Genomic DNA, 18,245 nt, shown 5'->3' with positions numbered 1-18,245 from the left:
ACTGCTGCTATAGTGCAGGTCTGCAAAGGATTTAGATCACCTTTACAGTGTGTTAGATTAGATGACACTGGGCTCAAACACACTGATTTCACATCACGGCGCTTCTGTCTTGACTTTGCCACCCACATTCTTTCATCTCATCTCTACTGTGACCTTCTCACAGTCAATGTGCGGTTAGAAAGCTGGAATACTTTTGCCTTCAAATCACAACCAAGAGTCAGTGAGAACCAGGGTCAGGAAACGTTTTCTCACACAAAGAATTGTGAAAATGTGGTACGCTCTATCCCAGAAAGCTGAGAAAGTGGAATCAACAATGATGTTTAAAAGAGAAATAGACAGAGACTTGGGTCATAGATGTATAAATGGGTGAAAGGGCAAGCCGTGATAAGGTGCTTTATCAAATTCAGGGATTATTATTATTATTGTGAGACAAGAGTTGTTTGCAATGCTGCTGTGCATGAGAAAGGGGAAGAGTGGAGGTAGGAGAGGGAACTGCGATGCTGTCCTGATGCAGGTGTTTTCCATGATCTGTTAACGATGTTCTCTCATGTAGAACTCTGCGGACAGAACGCACAGCCCTTCACACCACGGTTTCCCATAATAAATCACACTTGCTGCAGTAAACCCTAAAACATTGCAATTCCTTAGCAAAATACATTCTGCATCCTGGGCCAAATGTATTCCATTTCCTTCTTAGTATTTCTTTTACCCCTGGCAATTTCCTGTGAAGATGTATCGGAATTGAAAGCACATCACCTCTCATATTAAAATTGTATGAACAAGCCATCCAATAATAAATAATAAGAATAAGAATTATTGCGATGTCTCAAAGGGCTTCATAGGATATACTGCAAAGTGATTTAACTGTGTATTTTGTGGTCAAACCGCAGCAGCCAACTGCACACAGCAGTGTCTCACAAACAGTCTTGGATTGAACGACCAAATTTGTTATTTTTTTAAGGGATTATTACCCCTGGAAAGTGATCCACTATTCAACTATCAGGTTCCTACTTACTACTAAATAAGCAGAAGCATGTGGGGAAAGGAAACTTGCCTAAGTCTTTGCCCTGCCCAGGAATCAAACCCAGGTCCTCTTCCTTGCGAGGTGAGTGCTCTAACCACTACGCCACAGGACTCCAGAAGATTGCTGCATTTCTCCCTCCCCCACACCTTCCCATAACGTTAATCTAAATCAATTTTGCGCAACACCATCTAAATTGGATTTTGTCCTTGTCGTATATGGAAGGTAGCCAATACTGTTTGCAATTCACATCAGGGAGAAGGAACCCAGTAATAGTACAACTTTCTAATGTCATCAATTCAATATTTACTACACTGTTCATCGACGTGAAATGCAAACGGTGAGGGGTGAGTTTATCTTTTGCAAACAAGGACATATTTATTGCTGATGTTAAAGGGACGCGTCACCCATCATTAACCAGGCCTGCAGAGAGAGATCCACAAACAATTGGAATGATGTCTGTGCTAAAGCAATGTGTTAAAAATTTGATATAAGGAACAATAGGATCTCTACGCAAAGCGCACACTGCAGCAGCTACAGTAAGTGAGGAAAATAGCACTTAGAAAGCATTTGCTTCGAACATTGCTCAGAAAACTAATTTCCTGAATTCCTCTGATAAAGCAGTGTAATTAATAATAATAATATATTAATAATCCTTGTATTTGATATAGTGCCTTATTATGTATTTGAGGAGTCTGAAAGAGTTTCATGTACAATACAATTTATACATATGTAGCACCTTTCACACAGCGAAATCCGACATGGTAAGGTGTTATATTAAATGCAATGAATGAAAATCACGATTGATGTAAGGTTGTGAGAAGTGTGAAAAATACGTTAAAAGCATTAAGTTACATTGACTGCCAATCTCTCCCAATTTACATAATTGTATACCCTCAAATGCTTCTATATTTAAATAAGCAGCAGCTAATTGACCATCAAAGTCCCACAAATAACCATGAGGTGAATGTCAAAGTAATCTAGAGGATTGTCGACCGAGTCATTCCATGGGGCATCTAAGAGATTAAATGGAGATTAAATGGATTGTCTTTGATCGCTCTATAGATATAATTTTGTTGTTGTTGTTAATGCATTTGATTTGAACATATTATCATACAGAAAAACTGTAATGTAACTGAGGCAAAATGCAATGTTTAAGCTTACTCACTGAGTTTTACTGAGTGTTCAAGCACACCCACACACACTCATGTATGCATACAGAATCTAGCTTAACCACAGCATTTTAGCCCCGCTGGGTCAATGGTAACGGGATTGACTGAAACAGATTTCAGTCTCTCTCAGCCGACTGGCGTCAGATCCAGCATCTCCATAATAAATTCTCGCCACATTCGAAACAGATTGCAATTCTGATACACAAGCTTTTGCCCTCCCAACCTGCTTGGAGGTTTCAGTAATACAGTAAATAAACTAATTTTAGCTGAGTCCTATACTCTAATGTCCTATTTAATCTCAATAGCAGCTATAGCTCAGACAGTCTTTCTAGATATAGTTCAGAGGTATAGTGTTGCACAGTACCCAAGGGCAGTTCATACTTCCAATGTCTAACAAAATGAACCAATAACACACAGCTTTAATATAGTCGAGCTCCCATGTGTTGGACAACATCTTATGGAGTTTATCCTGACTCTCCAATACAGTCCTGTGGGAGCGCTGTATTGTCCCAGATGCTGTTGTTCAGATGAGACATTAAACCAAGATGAGGTGTAGAAATGTAATCATGTGATGGAGGAAATGCTGTTGATTGCTTTCCACTGTATTTTTTGTGCTTCTTTTTCAATTTGTGGTGGTGTCACGACTCGGATTCAGGTTCCGCCACTGTTAAGCACTCTGAGACGCTAGCGTGCATGAGGGTGCTATATAAGTGCAAGTTGCTGTTGTTGCTGCTATTGAAACCTTAATGTTTGCGCTATTGGAAAGCTCACTCATGGCAGTTATGCAGCTATGACGCGTAGCTTTAAGAGCGATTTAAAGCCAGTATTTTAATTCAAAGGTAAACACTTCTTTGGCAACATCAAGTTTAGATTTGGCAACAATTTGGCGGGCAAAAGAGGATCTGAAGGATCCAGGGGGTGGAGCTACAGAATTGTAAATTCACAGGTTAATATTAGGGATAAGAACCATCGCAGATAGGACCTCGGTATTAATGTCTCATCTAAGGGATGGCACCTCCAACAATGCAGTGTTCATTCCCCCACTGTATTGGACTATCAGTCCAGCATCAGTCCTATGAGTTCAAAGTCCTTACTGGGGCTTGAACCCACAACCTTCTGACTCAGAAGTGACAGTGGTACCAACTGACCCGGGACAACATCTAAATTATCTTAGAAATAAATATCAATGTGACTTTTCTGATCTTTCTTGCAAATGTATACAATAAATTAATTGATCACTGGAATCAATTTCTGAGCAGATTTCAGCTGCAGAACTTCACAATAACAAATCTGCTCAATAATAATAATCCTTGCATTTGATATTGCGTCTTATCACATTGTCGAGATGTCTCAAAGCTCTTCACAGAATATACTGTAAAGTGAATTGACCGTTCAATTCACCTTTCTGTTTGTTCTGTTGATTTGTAAGCACTTTGAGATGTTCAGTCATGTGAAAGATGCGGTGTAAATGCAAGTTGCTGTAGCACATGAAAATATCAGTGATCTAGAGGTAATCTTGGCAAAGATAGTTAGTAAACAAACAAATAGGGAGGTTAGGAAGAATTTTTTTACCACACGGGCCAGTTGGGATATGGAGTGATCTGCAGGTAGTGGTGTTTGAGGCAGAGTCCATATCAGTTTATCACCATATGGATGATCAGTCCATATCACCAACTATATGGTGATAAACTGATATGGGTTCTGGGAGAAAGGCCAGGCAAATAGAAGTGAAACGGTTGCTTTTCAAATTATTCGAACAGAGATTCATACTAAAATGATGGGCTAAATGGCCTTTTCCGGGATGTAAATTTCTATTGTTCTATGGTCCTAGATTTGCATAGATAAATAGAGATCTAAATGTTATTTTATGAGCACTCTGGGCCATTTCAAAGTCCTTAGAATTGTTACTTAATATTTGTGAAAAAGCAATTAATCTTCAGAAGCAGTGGCACATAACATTTAGCCCATATTTCTTAATTTTAACTATAATTTTAAAAGCTGAAATAATTAACAATTCAGGTGCTCTTGAATTGCGGGTTGCACCTGTTTATTATTTATGAATTTTTTCTATAAATAATATTACTAATAATCATATTAATCCTTCCAGTGTTATAAAACACTGGTTAGGCCTCAGCTAGAGTACTACAACAACAACAATTTGGATTTATATAGCGCCCTCCACGCCGGATGGTACTGTGTTCAGTTCTGGGCAACACACTTTAGGAAGGGCGTCAAGGCATTGGAGAGGGTGCAAAGGAGATTTATCAGGATGGTACCAGGAATGAGGGACTTCAGTTATCAGGAGAGGCTACAGAAGCTCGGGTTATTCTCCTTGGAGCAGAGAAGGTTAAGAGGAGACTTAGTAGAAGTTTTCAAAATTATGAGGGCATTCGATAGGGTGAACAAGGAGAAACTATTTCCACTGGAATTTTTTCACACAGCGAGTTGTTCAGGTCTGGAATGCATTGCCTGAAAGAGTGGTGGAAGCCGATTTGATAACAACTTTTCAGAGAGAAGTGGATAATTATTTTGGGAGGATAAGTTTGTAGGTCTATGGGGAGAGAACAGGGGAGTGGGATTGATTTGATAGCTCTTTTAAAAGAGCCAGCACAGACACAATGGGCCTAATGGTCTTCTTTTGTGCTGTATAATTCTATGATTCTATGAGTACTTGTAGCGTATTGGCGAGAGTACTTGCCTCATAAGCGAGAGGACCTGAGTTCGATTTCTGGGCAGGGCAAAACCAGTGAGGAGGGCATTGCAATAGTCGAGCCGGGAAGTGATGAAGGAAATGGTTTTCGTTGCATTGGTTGTGAGGTATGGACAATGTGATGGAGATGGAAAATAGGGGTCCTGGTCACGGATGTGTGGTAAAAAAGAAAGCTGGGGATTGGTGGAGGAGGATGGCTTGGTCGACTATGTCGAATGCAGCAGAGAGGTCCAAGAGGATGAGGAGGCACAGGGAACCCTGGTCACAGAGAGAGAGGAAGTCATTTGTTACTTTGCCAAGCGCTGTCTATGTGCTGTGGGATGGGCGAAAAACAGACTGGAGGGGTTCGAGTAGGGAGTGGAGGGAGAGGTGTGAGTGAAGTTGATTTGCAACAAAAGTTTCCAAAACTTTGTCCAGGATAGGCAGGTTTGAGATGGGTTTGAAGTTTGTGAGGTTGGAGGGATCAAGGGTAGATTTTTTGAGGAGGACTGATGACAGCGTTTTTTAGTGGGAGTGGGACAGAACCTGAGGAAAGGGACTGGTTGATTGTATCAGCCAGCAGTGGGCAGAGGAGGGGGAGTTAGGTGACCCGAAACTAGGTGGGGAAGGGGTCGAGGCAACAGGTGGTGGGCTTTGTATGGGTAATGCTGGGGAAAAGGGAGGAGGGAGAGAGAGATGGAGGCAAAGGAGTGTTGATTGGTGGCCATGTTAGGAGGAGAAGGTGATGAAGGAGGCATGGGGTGGGGGGTAGGCGACATGGGTGGGGGCTGTGAAAGAGGAGGAGGCAGCCAGATGGATGTTGCCAATCTTAGAGATAAAGACCTCTTCACACTTAGCATCGGAAGTGGGAATCGAGGGTGCTTGAGAGCGGGTGTGGAAGAGGTGGTGAGCTGTGGAGAACAGGATTTGGGGGTTGTTTTTGGCCTCGGGAATGAGCTGTAAGATGTAAGCATCAGAAGGTAATCTCAAAGGACTTCATAGGTTATATTGTAAAGTGTAGTGTAGTGATTGTGTGTTTTGCATGTGAAAGTCTGTATTGCAGGTTGTGTGCCGGCACCATGTCTATCATTGCTTTCTCTATATCACTGAACTTTATTTGCAAGTCACTGGTCATGTGTTAAACCTCCACCCCCCCACTCCACCATTAATACCGTGGCACCTTTGGAAATGTTTTCAGGGAAACGTACATCCATGGGTAAAAACACTCCCAGATGCCAGTGTCTGTCAATGTACCAGCTCCCATGTTGTCAAATTGAAGAGCACAAACGGAAAAGCAACGTTGTACGGCTGTTTCATTGCCATGGAGACCATCCGAAAAATGAACGTCTGCCCGCATCATTTAAAACTCTTCCCCGCTCCAGATAAATCTGATGGAATTCTTAATTTTTTTTTGTGGAAATCGCATATGAGTTTTTACAGGTTTTTTTTTTACATTTACTTAACTGATGCACTCTTCCCTTTCGCACACAACAACAAACCAATCACCCTGACAGCCAGGCATTACTCGGAAATCACTTATCTGAAAACTAGGCCACTGTTACCTTTAGTTCCAGATAAATACTAAAAGATCTGCAGGGACCCTGTTGTGTTTCTTACTGTTCTGAACAAACAATGCAGACTGCAGCAAGCAAGACTCTACACCTATCATCCTTCGATGATCATTGATTTTGCTATGGGTCAAAGACCTGACCCTTTCTGCATAACAAACAATATAGATGTTATCCTATGCAGCCTTTCACTAATGCGACTGTCAATGTCACAGGCGATTGGGATGATTGAAGCCTTGGCCGAACCTGAAATTGCTTTCAATTATTTTCCAATTAAAGTCAACGTCAACCAGAAAATCTGGAGTTACACTGCATTAGATTGCTCGAGATACATTTTTAAAAATATATTGATACAATTCTAATGTAGACAATAACAAGCGAATACTACCAGTGAACTAAATGGAGTGACCCACTTTTTATGCCTGGTTAGTTATGATGATGGCAAAGTCAGATTCATTAGTACACCACAGCAAAGCCATAAAAAATAATGGTTTCATTATTGATCTAAAATTCATCACTAATAATAATAATAATCTTTGCATTTGATATAACACCTTATCCCATTGTTGAGACATCTCAAAGCGCTTCATAGGATATTCTGTAAAGTGAATTAACTGTTTATTTTTGGCAAAATGTAGCAGCCAATTATGCACAGTAATGTCTCATAAACAGTCCAAAGATTGAGTGACTGATTAATTTTTTAATTAATTAATGTTTTTTTGAAGGGATTATTACCCCGGAAAGTGATCTGCCAATTGGCTAACAACTGGGATCCTCCTTAGTGCTAGGTAAACAGAGGCGTGAGGGGTAAGAAAATTTGCCTAAAGTTTCACCCCGCCCAGGAATTGAACCCGGGGCCTCTCACTTGCGAGGCGAGCATGCTAACCAATATGCTACAGGACTCCACAATAATTATTTGCTTGGCTCCTTTACTATACACACTCTGATGAAATTGACTTGCTCCCTGTGTTTTTTTTAATTCAAGTACTGAATTCGCATTAAGTTGGATTAAATGAATATACAGTATACGTGTTTATTTACAAGATTGTCTTTCATACCAAACTTGTCACAACACTGCAGTACTTATTGTTTTATTCATCTTCATACTGTAGTAACATAGCAACAATTTTCAATCAGGCATTGCCAAGGACACCCATTGAATTTCTATTTTGAATAATCTCATGGGATCTTTAACATTCACCCGAACAAGCACACAGGGTCTCGGTTTAACATCTCATCAAAGGAAAGCACCTCCGACAATGCAGCACACCCTAGCAGTTAACACAATATGAGTGTTTCAAGTCCCAACATCGGGCTTGAACCCACAACCTTCTGACTCAGAGACGAGACTGCTACCAACTGAACCAGGCTGACACTTGTGTCATTCACTCGATGACTGTTTTATGGAACATTGGCTGTGCACAAATTCGTTGTCATATTCGCCCACAAATTACTAAGACTAATTAATTAATAATCCCTCCAAAACCAAAAACAATAATAATAAATTGGTCATTTTCAATCTACGACTGTTTGTGGGACATTGCTGTGCGCAATTGGCTGCTGCGTTCGCCCACAAATATACAGTCAATTCACTTTACAGTATATTCTGTGAAGCGCTTGGGACGTCCTCCCGACATGAAAAGCTCTATATCAAATGCAATGATTATTATTATTATTATTATTAAGACACTACACTTTACAGTGAATCCTGTGAAACGCTTCAGACATGAAATGTATCAAATGCACGGAATACTATTATTATTCTGCATTGTTCAGGAATTATTTTTTTCTGCGTTCCGAACATGACCTTTAGAAATGTGAATGAAACACTTATGATACCTCCAGAGACTTAATATAGTTGACCAATCAACCCTCTGAAAATGAAATCACTGAACTATCAATCCGCTGTGTCAATTTCACAAAGGAGAAATCATTACCTCAATATAATTACCTGGCTCCTGGGGAACAATGGTATTTATTGCAAAGAAAGAAAATAAAACAACATGAAAAGAAGACTATTTTACTCAGTGAGCCAGTGTTTTAAGTAAAAAGAGCTCAGAAATGAATGATTCCAATGGAGTCCTGTAGCTCAGTAGTTACAGCACTCGCCTCATAAGCGAGAGACCTGGGTTCGATTCCATCAGAGCGAAACCTTGGGAACGTTTCCTTACTCCACACGCCTGATAATAATCCCTCAAGAAAATAAATAATAAAATAATAATTTGGTCATTCAATCCACGACTGTTTGTGGGACACTGCTGTGGGCAATTGGCTGCTGCATTTCGCCCACAAATATAGTGAATTCACTTTACAATATATTCTTTGAAGCGTTTTGAGATGTCTCAAAGACGTGAAAAGCGATATATCAAATGCAAGGATTACTATTATTTATTATTTCTTAACTTCAAAGGAAGCGGTCCTTGTAAAATTGTGAAGCTGATTCAGGAATAGCAATGACAACAGATTAAATGATGCACTGGTGAGATGAGATAGTGGCAGCTGAACACTAGAGTACTTTCCAATCAACTATCTGATTATGAGTAAACTAATTATCTGGCGTGTTCCAGTGAGCGTGGCAGTTCTGAACCTCAACAGGTAAAGAAAGGGATCTGCTGAGCTACACATGGAGGAAAATGCTCAGAGAATCTACTGTGAGCATCCATTGTGCCAGTTCTCCATCTGGTATTAATGCTAATCTATCTTAAGAATGTGGCCCACAAAATCAAGCTGAATAAAGGAGCTCTATACAGCCAAAGTGAATGGGCAACTGAGGAACTGGAAAGTAAGTGAGGCAACAACAACAAATTTGATTTACACAGCACTTTTCACATCGAGAGGATGTCCCAAGGTGCTGGATAGTCAGGAATTTGCACCCAAGCTGGGGGTTGGGATTGGGGGGGTGGAGGACAGTGAGGGTGGAGTAAGAGGGTGAATGAAGACTCGGTCGAAGAGGAGGGTCTTGACACGGGTCTTGAAGGAGGCAAGGGAGGGAAGAGAAACAGTGGTGATGTGGGTACACAGATCTCCTGGCTCATTTCATGAAGAATGCAGAATATGTCAACCTGCAATAACAGCTGGGAATGAATGGACTGTTTTTTTGGAAAAGTTGAATGCAGTATATATGTATGAATCATGTGAAGCGACTTCAGACATCCACCCGACTTTAACAGTGGTATACCAAATGCAAAGATTATCATTATTACGATCATTTCTCCAAGGTAATGGGGCAGCCCACATATTTGACCCTAGAAAAGCAAAATGTGCAACATTAAATGGCAATGGGGGAAAGGCAAGATGCAATGCTGAACAGAACAATTTCCGCAGAACAAATAGTCTAGGAATCATCTCCATCAGCTCAGTGCAAGTAAACTTGATGATGACTTCAGGCTGATTGCTGATAGCATATGCCAGTCCTTTCCATTGCAAGTGATATTGATGACTTTGTTTTAATGCATTGGCATAGCCACGACACAAACTGTTAATTCCTACAGAACATCCTTTGTGACAGCCTAACAGCTGGTACACCTCAGTTGCAGAACTGAATGCACGTAATAAACACAATCTGGACTTGCAAGCCTGGATTGGCAGAACCTTTCAATAATTTATAAATTTGAAGGGTGTCTATGTTACACTATGAAAGCTGCGTTTTTTTCTTCTCAGAATCACCACATATCAGTGTCTTTGCAATAATCTATATATTGATTGCAATGGTTATAGACGACTGACCAGGAATTCTTTTTCAACATTAAGACATCTTAATGAAAGGAACCCTAAATTAGGAGAGCCCCATCTTCGGTTAGATTTTGAGTGAAACTATCATGAATTGCAAATTTATGTTCATTACTGCGCATGCCAAATTGACTTATTCATCTTATATTGCTTCCAGGACTTTTTATTTTTGTTATGAAGGAGGCACAGCTTGCTGCACAAGTTTAAATTATCTTGATATTAATATTAGTATTTTATATTAATAATATTAATATTAATAAATACTAATTAGTAATTACTAATATTTGCAGTTTGGTTTGTACAATCTGGTACAGGCAAATGTATTCAGCTTAAGATATTTTCCAGTGCAGTGCTGGGGGAGCGCTAAAATACCACAGCCGCTGTCCTTCAGATGAGATGTTAAACTTCTCATTTTCAAATCCCTTCACACCCTGGCACCTCCCTACATCTCCAACCTCCTCACTCCCTAATCCACCATGCAGCGCCAGCCTCCACTCCACTGGCACCAGCCTCTTGCTTGTCTGTTGCGCCCTCTGCGTCATTATTGGAGGTTGCGCATTTAGCCACTACAACAACAAAATTACATTTATAGAGTGCCTTTCACGTCGGGAGGACATCCCAAAGAATTGTATAGTCAGATGTCGGGGCCCGAGCATGGGGGAGGGGTGGTGTAGGGATGAGGGAAGGCAGAGAGGTGGGAGGGAGACCAAAGGCACGATCGAAGAGATGGTTCTTGAGACCAGCCTTGAAGGATGCAAGGGAGGAAGTGAGGCGAAGGGAACTTGGGATAGAGTTCCAGAGTGTGGGGGCAGAGAGTCTGAAAGCCCAGCCACCGATGGTAGGGCGGGTCAGGCGGGAGACATGGAGCAGGCCAGAGCCTGATGAACGGAGGGCGGGGCAGGTTGGCAGGGAGTCAGCATGTCAGAGAGGTAGGAGGGAGCAAGGTCATGGATGGCCTTAAAGGTGAGGACAAGGATCTTGAACTCGAAGGTGAGGACAAGGATCTTGAACTCAAAACTACGCCCCAAAGCTCTGGAACACTCTCCATCAATCCCTCCACCTTGCCTCTTCTCTCCCCTTTTTCAAGTCCTACCTGAAAACCTTCCTCTTCGACCGTGCTTATGTCCACCTCCCTCCCCCCCACCCCCAGCTTGGAGTCAGTCTCTGCCACTGTTAAGTGCTCTGAGACGCTACCCTGAGTGGAGGGCACTATATAGGTGCAATTGGTGGTGGTGTTAAACCGAAGTCCCGTCTGTGCCTACTTAAGTGAATGTTAAAGATCCCGTAGCACTATCCCAGTCTCCTGGCCAACAATCCCACAAATAAAATTGTTCACTCATTTTACAGCTGTTTTTGGGGCACTGACGTGACCATTTCGTTACTTTACAGTGAAATCCTGTGAAGCGCTTTGAGATGTCTCAATGTGATAAGGCACAATGTCAAATACAAAGATTATTGTTAAGCAGATGTGAATAATATGTAGCGTGAAGGGTGCTATATAAATACAAGTTGTTGTTGTGGTACACTTTACAGTAAATCCTGCGAAGTGCCTTGAAGTGCTCTCCCAACGTGGAAGGCGTCATATCAAATGCAAGGATTATTATTAATTCTGTTTGTTTGCTTGCTGCATTACTGCTAAGATTTCTCTGTGCAGGTTTTTGTGCTCCCATATACACGCTAGGAAGAGTTGAATTATAAATGGTGAACCCCGTGTTGTCGTTGAGCCGCTGCTTTAACTCAGTGCTTCTTTTTAACACATACACCTTGGGCTTAGTTAGTCCCGGAGCTGAAATAATGATGAACCCAAGAAGTCTGGCTCAGGGCAGTCTATGTGTTAGTGTGGTAGAAAACTGTGATGATTGAACCACAGAAGATGAAATTCACTGATGTTGGCAAAAAGCACATTATCATTGTTATTATGCGTAACTTGGCATATAACAGTGCCTTGCGGAATGTTTCAACTAAATCATTGTATATTGCAACAAGTAAATGTGTTTAATATTTTATTGCAATCTACATGTGACCTTCTATGGAAATAAAAAAGCAAGAAACAGTTGAAAATGTCAGAAACATCCAGCTTTATTTCTTTTGTCGGTAAAATCCCAAGAAACACAACCAAAAAATACTTTAGTTTCTGCTAGATAATGACAAAAATACACCACGAGGAGTTATAAATTATTCCTTTTTTTTACATTAGCTGAAAATCAACACAGTCGACGATGAAAAAATTACAAGTGAAAACATGAGAAAGATGTTCTGTGCTTGTGTTAAGTACTAGTCATTACAATGTTCTACCAAGCTTTAACTACAAATCTGTTAATTCATGTGAAATCTAATGTATAAATCCCGAACTAATCCCTTGATAACAAGAATTCATATGTACAGCAACTAACCAGTCTATCCCTTTAGAAGCATAAACATTACTGTTGTATCCAGGAACAGCCTGTGGGCATTAGAAAAATGTACGTGATCAGCTGTATTATATAAGCCTACGATACGTGTTTTACTTCTGGAGAATGCACAGCCTTTGTGGATGACAACCTCATGATGATGATAACTAACCCTGAATACGTCAGCCACACTTGCAACACTTTCATGCACATAAACTGCTCATGCGGGAAATGCTCTATTCCAAAGAATGATGCGAAGCACACAGCTTTTGCTCTGGGGAGTGGGATGGGGCAGGGCGGGGGGAGTGGAATGGGACGGAGAGAGGGGAACAGGGTGGGAGGGGGAGTGGGGGGGGGACAGGGGAAGGCGGAGTGGGAGAGGAAGTGGGATGGGATGGGGAGGGGGAGGGGGGAGTGGGGTGGGGCGGTGGAGGGGGGAATGGGGCGGGATGGGGGAGGGGGGAATGGGGCGGGATGGGGGAGGGGGAAGTGGGAGTGGGACAGGATGGGGGGGATGGGGAGGGGGCACTCACCAACGCCGGATTTTCTAAAAATGCAATCAAACAATAAGAGGCAAAGTCATCGAGGGTAAGATGTCCTCACATGGGTTATTCAAAAATGAGCTTATAGTGTGTGAAGTGCAGCAACATCAAACATGCCTTTGTACAAAAGCTTCAGAATCAATTACAAATCAATAAGGATGAGGGACAAAAGAAACGACTATCGTATAATCCAAACACCGCTTTTTTTTTTGCACTGCTTAGTGCGGTAACATTTTCGATTGATCAGCGACCTAAACACCTTTCACACTTGTGTTGTTTTACAGAACCTCACTCTGTGTAAGTTGCTCAGTGACTATTGTTGCTTGAAGATTTTGAATCATCTTCTGCTGTCTTTTCATCTGAGGTACCAGGCAGCCAAGGTGACACCGAACGGGAGGTGGTTTGTTTGGCCAGGCTGTAGTGGCTGATGACAGTGTAGAATCGTCCTTGGGAGGTGGAGTCTTGTGCTGAATAGTAGGCTTCAAGGGATGCTGGTATACAGCGTTTATGCTGCAGGGAGGGTTGAGGAAAAAAAACAGTGTAGAATTATGTAAGCTTAGTAGACACATAATAATAATAATCCTTGCATTTGATATAACGCCTTACCATGTCTTGCGACGTCTCAAAGCACTTCACTGAATATACTGTAAAGTGCTTGTATATAGTGTGGGTAAAATCCAGCAGTCCATTGCACACAGTAGTGTCCCACAAACAGTTCTGGATTGAGTGACCGAATTATTATTATATATATTTCTTACCCCCAGAAAGCGATCCACCAATCAACCGGCTTCCCACTTACTGCTAGGTAAACAGAGCCATGTGGAGTCAGGAAACTTGCCTAAAGTTTCGCCCCACCCGGGAATCGAATCCAGGTCCTCTTGCTTGCGAAGTGAGTGCTCTAACCACTAAGCTGCAGGACTCCACAGGAGTAGCAATACAGTATTTCTAAATCTTTCCATATGGATCCCCAAAGTGTCTGCCAGCATCACCCTCCCACACAGCTGAGTAAGGCTTCTGAATATTTGTATTACTTATACTGGGAAGGCATAATTCAATAGTGTGAAGTAAATAGAATTAAACATATGGGAAATGTAGCAGATAATTGTTTTCACTCAGTGTGAGCGTAATTATTATGGCATTAAAAATCATTTGTCTCATAATCAGGCAATTGCAAATCAGACTTTAAAACAAGATCTTCTTCAATTACATAGTTGAATTTAGTGGTGAATATCAAAGCCATACACAGTCTTGTTCAATAATAAAAACAGAAGTCATTGGGAACACACAGCACCATGAAGAGAGGAAAATGAGTTAACATTTCAGGTCGATGACCTTTCGTCAGAGCCTGAAACTTGTAATTGAAACTGAAACATCAACTTGAAACGTTGACTCATTTTCCTCTCTCTATAAATGCTGCTTGACCTGCTGCGTGTTCCCAGCGACTTCTATATTTATTTCAGATTTTGCAGCATCTGCAGTATTTTACCTACAGTCTTGTTCAGCTTGTTCAGGTAGACTTTAAGGATCCCATGGCACTATTTGAAAAGAAAAAGGGGTTCCTGCCCCTATTATGGCCAACAATCCCACAAATAAAATAAAATGTGATCATTCAGGTCATGGCTCTTCATTGACATGCGCAGATTGCCTGCTGAGTTCACCCACAAATGCATAATCACTACACTTTACAGTGAATCTTTTGAAGCACTTTGCGACATCTTGACGCGTGCTAAGGGGCTGTGCCGAATGCAAGGATAATTACGTTATTATTTGTAGCAAATATTGCTAGCAAAAAATATTATTCTGTAACCAAACCTATGATTCATTTCATCCTATGAAATAATAGGATCTTGTTTTGAATCTGCTAGATTCTGCACACATCTTAAATCCATTGATGTTATGATGATTCGTAATTGAGCAGAGTGCTATAAGAAAAGTTCATACACTTGGGCAAGAAACTGCAATAAACTGCAATAAAGCTTTAGCAATAGATCATTCATGATTGCAATTTAAATGCTAGAATATTTTTAATATGAATATGTTCATTCTGCAAATCCTGCTGTTGGAAGGATTTCTTCCTTTCTAAACCCCTTACCTTGTACACAAATCCATCTGGGCAACTGTGATCATAGGTGAAGGCTTTGTATACCACTAAGAAGACTATACAAGCAAGGAATGCAAGAGCGAGGAATATGAGAATGGTGACCTGCAACAAAAGAAAGAAAATGCAAAGAAATTTGTAGGTTTTCTTAATAAGCTAATTTGTTACATTCAGAAATACAATAACATACAACACTAAATTACATTTGTATAGCGTCTTTCACATCGGGAGGAAATAAACATAATTCAGCAACTATTTATTTATTCGCCCACAAAATACACAGTCAATCCACTTTACAATATATATTCGGTGAAGTGCTTTGAGACCTCTCAACGACACAATAAGGAGCTATATCAATTGCATGGATTATTTTATTATTATTTACTTGGATTATGAGGTTGGAGCTAAATGATATAGGTTCAAATTTAACAAGACCTCTAAGTGAGATGAAAGAGCATTAGATTATGCAGACTGGATGGTTATAAGTTATAAGTCCTTGCAGACAGAGAGTACACATTCCATTCCAACAATCTATCTGGAATTTCCATGTATAAGTGGGATGCATGAAATTTGCATGGAATTCTCATGGTGATGGTTTTCCAAATGTATCAGACACCCAGTTGACCAAAAAAAAATTGCTGAAAGAAGCAGAAATAATCAAAAAAAACATTGTTGGAAACTGTAGGTATGTGGACACTGATTAAAATCAGCCTTCGGTGGTATGCTCCCTCCCTATAATTGAACTACCACTCACTGTTCTAGGTTCAGACAGAAAGAACGGTGCTTACAGAAGCGCTGAAACATTACAACTTTCAGGACAGTGGGATAGGGAGAAAATAAATTGTGTGAAAGGGATAGAAACAACTCTGAAAACTACAAATAAAGTTACCACCATCCGGTAATTTATCCCAGCCAAAGATTGCAGAAGCATTTCCAAACCTTTGTTCAGCTTTGGAAATGCCTGAGAAAATACTTATTCATCCATAGTGCCTCACAACCTGAACATACGGAGGACAGCAGAAAGTGCTGGGTTCTCCTGAGGGGCAGCCAGATTGACATCACTTATGCCTCATCAATGCTTTCTTCCTTGAAGGGAGAGCCAATTTCCACAGCTTGGACAGCAAAGAACTATTGGAGAGTTCTGTGTTCAATGGGAAATTCCATCTTTGACCAATTAAAAATAAAATTTGGGCTAAATAGCTCAATCCTTTTCTAATTCCTGATATCTATCCACAGCTTGGTCATTTTTCCTGGACACGCTTACTAAGGAAATATTTGATTCATGATATAATGAAAAGATCACTCATTTCAGCAATCAGCGTTGCAGTACTTAGAATGTTCAGTGTTTCAATATTTAAAATGTTCTTGATTTAGCGAGTTGTTCTCAAAATCTTAACTGAAAGTGAAAACCTAAAGGCTAAGTTGAGATCAAATGAGCCAAAGAGGCTTCACCCAGACCAATCTTGTGATCTTAACATATTTCACAGGAGACAAATCCTGCATTATTACAAAACGGGTTTGGTTCAGTAGTTCTAGAGATTATACCATTATTAGCCATAGTAACTAGTCATTTTTAAAAATGATCTTTACATTCGATATAGTGCCTTTTCACGTTGGAAGGACATCTCAAAGCACGTCATAGAATTTACTGTCAAGTGTAGTGACTGTGTATTTGGCAGGCAAACATTTAAAAGATCCTTTCCCGCGCACACCTCAGGACAAATTGATCAAATATTGTTAACGTAGTTGACAGTGAGGCATGTTTCAGAAGTACAATTGGTTACAGATAAAACTGGCTCAATCTGTTTTTTTACACATACACAGTTCACAGAAATTGCAGAAGGTCAGTAACTGAGATCTGAGATGTCTTTTAAGAAACTGTAAGCTGACACTGATGGCATTTAAAGCTGCAAAGTACAGTTTGTCAGATAGTCCATGCACTGTGAGTTGTTATTGTACAGGAGACAGCTCTGCCACTCACATCTTTTCCGATGGGTAGAAAAGAACATAGGACCATGGTTGAGAGTTTGTGTATTAGATGGAGCTCTGTGACAGTGTACCACAAGGAAACATTAGGATTTGGAGCAAAGTGTGAATTGTCACATTTATTATTACTAATATTACAAGATTAATCCACTACAATACATTGGTGGGCCTCCAAAATGTAAGAGAGACTGAGAGATGACAATGCTGGACAATGAATTTTATTATATCCAGTTATCATACCAAATCACATTTTAATAGTTCTATGGCCCACAAATGATTCAGATGCAAAATTGAAACACTTTTGAGTTTTTATGTGCTGCTGGTTGAGATTGCCTGAACTCTGGCATCGTGAGCTACATAGAGGCATTATTTCTGGGTCAGTTTTAAATCAGAATTTACTCTAAATTCAGAATGTTACTCTAAACTTAATGTTTACTCTAAATGTTAATGTTACTCTAAATTCTAAACAAGGAAGAAGGGAGAGATTTGTGAAACACTGACAGATATTTTGAGGGAGTCCATTAAGTACCACTTGGTGAGATTACCATAGATTTAGAACATGTAAATGTGGTTCCCATATTTAAAAAGGTTGTCAGAGCCGAAACTGGCAGCTATTAACCTGACATGAATAGTTGGAAAACTAATGGAACAAACTATCAGAAGTCAAATGGTAGATTACTTTCATAAAATAATAAATGTAATAATAATAAATGTAATAATAATCTGGGGATAATAATCCCTCCAAAAATAAGGGTAATAATCCCTTTCCCCGCAAAAAATTGTTTTTTCCCACAAAATATAGTCAATTCACTTTACAATGTATTCTGGTAAGGACTTTGAGATGATCTTTCTGGTGGTTGCCCCGACATATTTTGATCAATGGCTCGACATAGCAGTATTACACTGCAGTTAACTGGACTGCTTCTACTCGGTTGTATGAAATATATGCACTTGTTATCAGGTTGAGTGGTGTATAGTTCTACAACAAGTAATTTTCTACCACTAATAAAATATTCTGTGCAAACAACAGTAGTTGCTTGATTTAAGTTG

At 40.3% G+C, this 18,245-nt stretch overlaps 1 protein-coding gene across 3 annotated transcripts in view; it reads right to left on the bottom strand.

The window, feature by feature from the left end:
- Positions 1–13,056: 13,056 nt before the first annotated feature.
- Positions 13,057–18,245, bottom strand: part of nsg2 (neuronal vesicle trafficking associated 2) — a 34,131-nt gene continuing 28,942 nt past the window's right edge. For all 3 annotated transcript variants that reach the window (XM_007906640.2, XM_007906639.2, XM_007906641.2), the window contains exons 4-5: positions 15,204–15,314; positions 13,057–13,621 (exon numbers count right to left, since the gene is read on the bottom strand). In XM_007906640.2, coding sequence (XP_007904831.1) covers positions 13,418–13,621; positions 15,204–15,314 — 315 coding nt within the window. In that variant the 3' untranslated portion in view covers positions 13,057–13,417. The remainder of the gene's footprint in view (positions 13,622–15,203; positions 15,315–18,245) is intronic.

Source organism: Callorhinchus milii, unplaced genomic scaffold (genome assembly GCF_018977255.1).
Source record: "Callorhinchus milii isolate IMCB2004 unplaced genomic scaffold, IMCB_Cmil_1.0 Scaffold13, whole genome shotgun sequence".
In the NCBI taxonomy this organism is placed as follows: Eukaryota; Metazoa; Chordata; class Chondrichthyes; order Chimaeriformes; family Callorhinchidae; genus Callorhinchus; species Callorhinchus milii.
This window is presented reverse-complemented; position numbering and strand designations above follow the sequence as displayed.